This window comes from Ctenopharyngodon idella, chromosome 15 (genome assembly GCF_019924925.1).
Source record: "Ctenopharyngodon idella isolate HZGC_01 chromosome 15, HZGC01, whole genome shotgun sequence".
NCBI classification, from domain to species: Eukaryota; Metazoa; Chordata; class Actinopteri; order Cypriniformes; family Xenocyprididae; genus Ctenopharyngodon; species Ctenopharyngodon idella.
Genome location: NC_067234.1, coordinates 21,984,270 through 21,993,812, shown reverse-complemented (window position 1 = coordinate 21,993,812; position 9,543 = coordinate 21,984,270). Strand labels below are relative to the sequence as shown.

At 36.3% G+C, this 9,543-nt stretch overlaps 1 protein-coding gene across 1 annotated transcript; it reads right to left on the bottom strand.

Moving 5' to 3' along the window:
- Positions 1-1,629: 1,629 nt before the first annotated feature.
- LOC127495579 (calcium-activated chloride channel regulator 1-like) lies at positions 1,630-5,514 on the bottom strand. The gene is given in 13 exon segments (XM_051862508.1): positions 1,630-1,763; positions 1,766-2,014; positions 2,107-2,331; positions 2,538-2,702; positions 2,799-3,063; positions 3,161-3,376; positions 3,464-3,570; positions 3,933-4,113; positions 4,205-4,426; positions 4,574-4,801; positions 4,915-5,071; positions 5,155-5,260; positions 5,358-5,514. Coding segments are annotated over 13 exon segments (2,412 nt in total).
- Positions 5,515-9,543: the final 4,029 nt, after the last annotated feature.

Sequence of the window (9,543 nt, the reverse complement as noted above, 5' to 3'; positions counted from 1 at the left end):
ACTGAACTGATTCTGTAAATTGTTCATGTGAAAATAATAAATATATTGATAACAAAACAGGTTCAGTTTCATCTTGATAAACAAACTGTGGAAAGGCATCATGACCTTTTTGGAGAGTATCATGGGTAAGACAGAAACTTCTGGTAAGCAACATAGTAAGAAAAGTGGCAGTCATGATATATTAATAAGAAAACCACAAATACAACACCCTTCAGTCTAATTATGATAGTCAATTTTTGCTGCATCATGAAATAAATCAAGAATCTGGTTTTGAGTTAAATAAGTGTGAATAAATATATTTATTAAGCATTTATAACATGTGCGTTAAAAACGGCTCACTGTTTGGCAGGTATTGCATTAAAGTCGCCCTTTTTATTCATAATTCATTCGCCCTATTTATAACTGCTTATTAATGATTATTAATACATTTGTAAATTACTTACTCATTAACAAACACCTTAAACCCTTTACAAAAGGGAACCTTAATGTAAAGTGTTACCCAAAAATCTATATAAACTACTTTTATGCGGGCGGGAGTGGGACAAAACATGAATGTCGCGGGCAGGAGCGGGACAATATAACATTTTTTATGTTAATACATTAATATAACAAGTCCTCATAAACAATGCCATGACTGAACCCAGATGACCCTTATGATTTTTCAAATGCCACAATCAGCCCCTCCATAAAGCCATACAGACCTTTTCCTACAACCCCTCAAACATGACTATTAGGCGTATTGATATGTTTATATCTACATCATCTTATTTGCTTAACCCTCTCACAGGATCTGATGAAATATATTAAGCAACTCTCAATGACATTAAACGTGACTTGTCAAGTGGAAGATGGTAAAACACTTCTTCATGATTAAAAAAATTTAAAAACGATATAAAACACCTAATAACTAATATATCAGACACATACAGTAAATCATAACAGATATGCTAATATGTCTGTGGATATCATGCAAAGTGACTGTGTTTGGAACGAATCAACAAAAGTAAGCTTTTATAACAGAGGGCAGAATCAAATTTGATTCTATTTGTTGTTTGCAAGTTTTTTTTTTCTGACTTTAGGGAATAAAAAATAATGTATCTTTTATATTTATACAAGTTTTCTGCTGAGTAACAGAACTATTTATTCAGCCTGTAACGGAGGGCTACAGACTGCAGTTTGTAATAAAACCCTCGCATTTCAACAGTGTTCTTTCCTCTCACACGGAGGAGAGAGCTGCTCACATTCTGAACGAGGAAATCTCTTCTTTACTCATTTTTTAATTATTTATTAATCTATCATGGGAGTGCACAACATATTTTGTAGATGTGGACATAATCTGAAATGATGAAAACATAATGCTTTTAGACACATTTATTTGATTATATTCAGGGTACACAACAATAGCTAAAGCAAAAAACAAAAACTAAGAACTGAACAGCAGTCATCATCTGAGAGAGTTTAATTATATGCCAAACATTTCCAATATAAACAAATCTAAACAATTTACCAAACTGTATTTTGCATTTTATATTTTTGTCAAGCATATGGTGTACAACTAAAGAAAATGCAGCGCAGTAATTGTACAACAGAAAGATTTTCTTTGCATCAGATAATAATGTTAATTGTAGTCTAAGAACTAAGTTTTCTTCGACTCAACGCCCATGTTGTTATCGCAATAATACCAATAATCACCACAGTTGCCAGACAAACAGAAATTGCAATGAACATCAACTTCAGGTCTATTTCTGGCATGTGTGTGGTTTTGGACCAGGGACCATCTTTGAAGCTTGAGCAATGTTGGAGATTTCAGATTTTACATTTTCTTTGTCCTCAGACTGAACAGCAAAAAAGATTGTGGTGCCATTTTGGATAGTGATATTAGGATTGAATGAATGCTGTTCAACTGATCCAGCCTCCTGCGGTGAGATAGCAGTTGTGTTGAATACGTGAGCATTGCTGAAGTTGAATCGAAGCACTTTAAGGTCAAAGCTCCACCTGATCTCATAGGATTTCGCTTAAAAGAAAGGAAACACCTTGTGAGGCCTATAAAAGATATACATTATTTTGTGATCCCCACATTTATTTTGTGTTAACTGTATGCTTTACCTGTCCCATAGTCGAGGTCCTCACCAGGAGCCGTCCAGTTGAGAAGCACAGAGTCCTCCTGGATCTCAGCACTCAGATCTGTGATTCTGTTAGGAGGGAAATTTGGTGGGGTTGAGCCTGTAAAAACCACCTCAAAACTCTCTCCAGTGACTGTCCTGGTAAATCTTCCAACCTCGAGTGATTCCTCAGAAACTGGAGGCTTTGGAGGATTCATCTCCACCACACCTGAAATTAGAGGAACCGCATGAATAAATTTAAAGTTGAGGAACTGAATGAATGAATTATATAGTGCATTTCCTATGTACTACTGTACACCCAAAGCAGTTTACAATCATATCAGGGGGTCTCTCCTCAACCACCACCAGTGTGCAGCATCCACTTGGACAAATGTTTGAACAGTTTGCTTTAAGAGTCTCAATCTCACGGTTTACCGTTTACCACATATCCAGGTACGTATGGGGCACCACCGCTTTTTTGGAAAGTAAATCTGGCTTGTCCATCTTGATTCTTCACTTTTACTTTCAAGCTGCTTCTCCCTTTTTTCAACTGAGTGAAATATCTGGAATAAATGCCATCATCTTTGAAAGTATCAGCTCCTGTAAAACAATACTTGATTTATTTGAGCACTTTTGGCCTTATAGTGTAAATCTGAGTTGAGTGCACACTTTAAACAAAAATTTTGGGTAATTTACCTGCTCCATTGTCCAGAAGTTGTAATTCTTGTGCAGACCCAGATTCAGACTCCAGGTAAGCCCACACTTCAGCCTTTATTACAGGCTTGTAATTCTGACTGACCTCAGCAAACACTATCATGGGTTTAGTGCCGTCACTGAACTGCTGGTTCATGCGGGCTTTGACAATGATAGGGGGAACATCAGGACGCGCCATTTGACTCGTTGCTGTTATAGTCAGAGACTGACTTATTGTAGTTTGGATACTGTACTTCCAGTCCCCAGGCTAGCAAACACACAATAGTATTATTAGATAAATAATTAATGAAAATGTTTTAGGAAAGTTAATAATAATAAGTTAAATCTTGTGCAGGTTGTCATACCTCTGCAGTTCCTGGAACTTTAAAAGTGACTGTTTTTGCTGCTTTATCATGACGCATCTGTACTTGTTTGTAGGTTGAGCCACTTGGTGAATGTATGGAAATGTCAGGTAAACTTTTTTCATAGGTTATTGTAAAGCTGGTTTTGGTACCAATGGTCTGATCCACTAATATTGTCCCATTGAACCAGTCTGATGTTTTTATTCCCACACTGTCTATCTAAAGTGGTGATAAAATGAATTATTAGAATATTTATAATAATCTTAAAGTAATTTACCATGAGCAATGAGCGATCACTTGTCAAACCTGAACTGGGTCTTTTGTTTGATCTCCTGTTGGTATTGTAAGTGAAGAAAATCCATTCAGTAGCTGATTAGAGAGAATGTCATCACTGGCTGTGATAAATTTCCCCCCTAATAATAAACAGGCATTCATAATATGAATATTATGATTTACTACATTTTTCACACATACATACCAAAACATCAAACAATATATAACAAAAATCACCTTGGTTAAAAATTACTAATGTGGCTCAGATCATTTGTTATTCTTCTAGCATCATATGTTTGTAGATTTGCCAATTGCTTTGTTTTGTTAGATTCCAAACTTTTTCATGTTAAGATCCACTTATAGATGTAGGCCTACTATAATAAATTTAGAGATCAACCCAAAAAAAAAAAAAAAAAAAAAATCATTGAACTTGGTGTTTTAATTTTTTTATTTTGACTTTTTTCTGGAACACTGTACGTCATTAAGTGACGATGGTACTTACCAGTTTTGGCAGCCATTTTCCTCAGTGCTTCATCTGCTTTATCACCCAAAGCTATTGTGTGTATAATGGCGCCACTTTTAATTGCAGCTGGGACACAACTATTAATATCGTCCGATGCTTCACCATCTGTGAGAAAAATGATTTCATCCCCTATCACATCCCCATTGTCCTTTTTGAGTACCTTTAAGTTTTGAAGACAAATACAGAAAATTGGTATAAAACAAACTGTAGGCTATATACTTAACACATCATAAACATGATTAATATGGCACCTCTAAGCCTAGATTGAGGCCTTTACATATGAATGTCCCTCCATCTGCTACTTTTGGCAACAATTTGACGAGTTTCTCTCGTGTGGAATCATCAATAGTAGTCAAGGGGCTCAGAGTAGAAGCACCGGAACTAAAGGTTACAATTCCAACACTGGCTTGATCCTCAATGATGTTCTGCAGGAAATGTGTGGAAGCCTGCTGTAGTCGAAGGATTCTGGAGTCCTAGAAAATGGGTGCAATAAAAAAAAATGCATGTGATGTGAATCAGGTTTATACTCATTCGAACAGATTAAGCTCGTATCAGAGCATTGAAGGTTATAATAATTGCAAGCATCTTTGTTTTCAAGTAAAGTTAATGTTATGGCATACTTTCATGCTTCCTGAGACATCAAGGACGAGACAAACAACCCGATGCATTCGCTGCACAACTTTGAAAGATGGCGCTGGTGGAGAGGACAGCAGTGGTTTCAGAGAACGAAGTGCGTCTTTATCAACAGAATCCTCAAATATCACAGTCCATGTTGCTTTGCCACATTTTTTGTTTTGCAAGTTTGGGGCTTCATAATTGTGCTCGTTTTCATGACAAAATGTGATCACCTGAAACCAAAATATTTCGAATAATTACTTCATTCTGTATGTTGCATGAAATGCACTGTAAATGGTCAAAGATATATTTTGCATGTGTGGAAACATGTAAAATCTGTACTTACAGAATCCAGACTTGGTAGGAACATTATAGAGCTGTCTGTGTTTTGATATTTGTTAGGATAAAACTTGCACCCCTTAGTTGGCAGTAAAGTTTGTGGATCAGTGTAGCACGGTCGATTTGATTCATCATAAAACTGACCTTCAATGTTTTTGCTACACCTAATGATAAGCAGGAAATCAATGGTTGAGATTATTTACAAGGACATTTTAAAAATATTCTTTTTTATTAACAGTTTTATGACCTTGTAGCTTCAATACGGCCATTAGAGTAGTAGAATGGTTTTGTTTCACTGTATTCATCATACACGCCCCATCTCAGATGAGCCCATTCATGAACCAAGACCTTTCCTGCAAACAAACAAACAAACAAATATTCTTGTTAAAAATACAAACAGATTAGTGCATTAACCTGAATAGATGTTGAAGGATAACAAATGACATTCACCTCTTGACCCATAAGTCTTAATGAGTTTGTCGTCTCGGAGGAAGTTTGGGGTGAAATGAATGTACTGAGCCTCAGCTCCACATTCACCATACTGATGAGTGTAAGGTTCATCACCATATGCTCGATTAGCGTCATCAATTATTATTTTTGCCTGCATTTCACATTGAAATTGTCAGCAGCATGTTAATGAAATGAGTAAACATTAAAATTTTACATGTAAGATAACATGGCATAATTATCTGTACCTTTTCATAGGACTCTGCTCTTGCTTTGGTAAATTCCTTACTATTCCAGTGGGGTGGAACTAATATCGTTGCTTCTTTGAAATAGACCTTTTTATCCAATGCTTGATGAAGACGAAACGACCCTTCAGTGACCATGTCCTGTCAGAATGAAAAATGAGAAACTCAAAATACAGTATTTATAAAAAAAATAATTATACTTTAATTTGTTCTTTCACAAATACTGTTAATGAAACTTGATTAGGGTGATTGGGACAATTTTTGCAATTGAGACTTAGAAAAAGTGTCCCAATCAACCTCAGTTCACCCTATAGGTTTCTGCTGCAACAAAATATTATCTTTCACAAAAGCCACTAAAACCATTCATTCATATTTTGTTAAATAGACAAAAAAGTATATATTTACCTTGATTTTATCAATGAGGGTGTTATCCTGTGGTACTCTTGAACTGATTGCAATGGTAACATCAACATAACCATTTCCATCTAGTTTGATTCCAGTGGAGGTGGACAACAGCAACATCCATAATAAGACCAACACCGTTCTTGAGTCCATAGCTGTAGAGATCTGAAGAACAGCAACTCCTGAAACCCCGTTTTGAACAATGTCACAAATTATCTTGAGGGGTCTGATCAGAGAGAAGAGGGTGTGTGCTTCAATGTCATGCAGGGGCGTGACTACATTCTGCTAACATCATGGTCCATTTATACTTCATATACTTAATTTGCCGACAAGGCTTGTACATTTGAAAAATGTTGGCTAACTCTTAATTAGTTTACTTGGTGAGACTATACTGTGTCAGTGCATTGATATGGGCTTGTAAGAGCACATAGAAAACAGGAAATGCACTCTTCAGTGTGTTCACCATCACAGGTTAAATGTTTGTGTGTTATGTAAAAACTCAACAAGACACTTTAAAACCATTCTGCCCTAAAAGGCAAAAGACATTAACTCGCTAGAGTGTGGAACTGAGAAAAATTACTTTAAAGGAACACTCCACTTTTTTTGAAAATAGGCTCATTTTCCAACTCCCCTAGAGTTAAACAGTTGAGTGTTACCGTTTTTGAATCCATTCAGCCGATCTCCGGGTCTGGCGGTACCACTTTTAGCATAGCTTAGCATAGTTCATTGAATCTGATTAGACCGTTAGCATCTCCTTAAAAAATGACCAAAGAGTTTCAATATTTTTCCTATTTAAAACTTGACTCTTCTGTAGTTACATCGTGTACTAAGACAGACGGAAAATGAAAAGTTGCGATTTTCTAGGCCGATATGACTAGGAACTATACTCTCATTCCGGCGTAATAATCAAGGAACTTTGCTGCCATGGGTGCAGCAGGCGCAATGATATTACGCAGCGCCTGTGACCCCCTGCTTGCACAGGGAGCGTGCCTTGCAACCATGGAGACATTTGTGAGAGACGCTGTGCAATATTATTGCGCCTGCTGCACCCATGGTACATATCGGCCTAGAAAATCGCAACTTTTCATTTTACGTCGGTCTTAGTACACAATGTAACTACAGAAGAGTCAAGTTTTAAAAAGGAAAATTTCGAAACTCTTTGGTCATTTTTGAGCGAGATGCTAACGGTCTAATTAGATTCAATGGACTATGCTAAGCTATGCTAAAAGTGGTACCGCCAGACACGGAGATCGGCTGAGTGGTTTCGAAAATGGTAAAACTCAACTGTTTAACCCCTTAACTGTCACGATCCTGTTGGCGGGACGCCTTCCAGCCAGCACACCCATGTAGGCCCCACATGGTTTAGCCCAGATGAAATGAACACTCTTCAGTGTGCACACTACAGGCTGTTAAATGTAACACTAAATCAGTGTTGGAGTTAATGGGATAATAAAGCAATTAATTAAGTAATGATTGAGCATTATTGAAGATAGCTGCTATTAACAAGCAGAATCAACGAAGGAAAGAGAAACAACAAGAACGGAAAAAATCGAAACACTAGAACAACAACTGGCTAAATCTCTCAAGATCTCAGCAGAGGAGGATTAAACAACCCCATATACAGAAGCTCTTATTGAGAATTAAGAGAGAGAGTATGTCACCATCGTTGTGATCAGTGTTTACTTTAGTTGGATAGTTTGACTAGTCTTTGTAATGTTAGAGTTCCTTTGGCTGTTGTAACTCAGTTTGTTATAACAAAAAAAAACAAAAGAAGCACAATCAGATGCTGTAGTTGCTTCGTGACATGAATATAATCATTGTATGGTGGCTTAATTCACTGATCTTATGACTGAGTTTAATATGAGCAATAACTTACTAACTTTGTTTTATTACAATTTCACAAAACAATCCAGCACAGTTTTAATCAGAAAATCTGAATTAGTTTTAAAACAGACTGTACACTAAGCTCTTTAAACTATGGTGCAATTTACTCACAAACATATATCAAGAATCAGACTATGAATCTCAACAATGGTGGCATGCTTAATGCCGCAGTGCATTCTTTTTTGCATGAAGCATGTCACCATTGTTGAGAGTCATACGCTGATTCTAGATGTCTGTGTGAGGAAGTTTTGCAAGAGTTTTAAAGTGTACCATGTGTTTTAAAACTCATTCAGCTTTTCTGATTAAAACTGTTTTAGAGCTGTATTTCTAGAAGAAATTCAATGCAAGCTTAACATTTTTCTCACATAAAGCTCAGTCATTAGATCAGTGAATTAAGCCACTACATGACAATACTTTCATCATGAAGCAGCTGACAGTAGCTGATCACATTTTCTCTTATCTTTCTTGCTATAACAAACAGCTAAAGAAAAACTAACACTAAAAATGTCAAGAGTAAAACTGCCTAACTAAAGCAAACACCGACCTCGATAATGGTGACATCAAACAAAACTATTATTTTCAACAAATCATCAACATCTAAACCTCTGTTAATCCTCAATAACAACTTTTGTAGATGTATGTCAGAAATAAAGTCAGTCTGGTTAGTAATAAGCGAAGCTGGTAATGCTGTTTGTGGAGTTGTTTAATCAGATCTTCAGAGATTTAATGTCTTGTATCTTCAATTGATTTCATCTAAGGCTGTGGCTGAAGTTGTAGTTCTTGTTGTTCCTCTGTCCTTCAGTGATTCTGCTTGTTATCACCTAATTATCTCATTAACTCCAACACTGATTCACTGTTACATTTAACAGCCTGTAGCGTTCACACTGAGTTGTGGGCTAAACCATGTGGGGCCTACATAGGTGTGCTGGTTGGGAAGTGTCCAGCCAGCGGGACCGTGATAGTTAACTGTTAGTTTTTTTTTAATGAATTTTATTTTTTATTTTCTTTTGATTCATTTTACTGACATAGTTTTGAGCAACGTCTTTCAGACTCACACAGACATCATGAATCAACGTATGAACCTCAACAATGGTGACAAACAAAAATCTTTTTTGTGACTAGTAGCTTGTTTTGTGATGCTCAGAACTGATCTGTTTATCTGAAAATTTTGTCACCATTGTTGAGGTTCATACGCAGAATCTTGATGTCTGTGTGAGTCTACATGGTCCTGTTTTCTGCACAATGATGAAAACTTCATATCAGATATGATAATATCAGCGCAAGACAGGATTACAGTGTGACAATATGATATTTATAGATCAGTGAATAAAACCACTGTATGATAATAATGAGCAAGCAAATCCATTTGGTTTTTGTAACAAATGTACAAAAGTTGTTATTGAGAATTACCAGAGGTTTAGATGTTGATGATTTGTTGAAAATAATAGTTTTGTTTAATGTCACCATCATCAAGATCAGTGTTTGCTTTAGTTAGGCAGTTTTACTCTTAGCTTATTTAGCGTTTGTTTTTCTTTGGTTGTTGGTTATGACAAGAAAGACAAGAGAAAATGTGCGGCATTAAGCATATCACTATTGTTGAGGTTCATAGGCTGATTCTAGATGTATGTGTGTGAGTGAATCTCACTTAGTTTGAAATG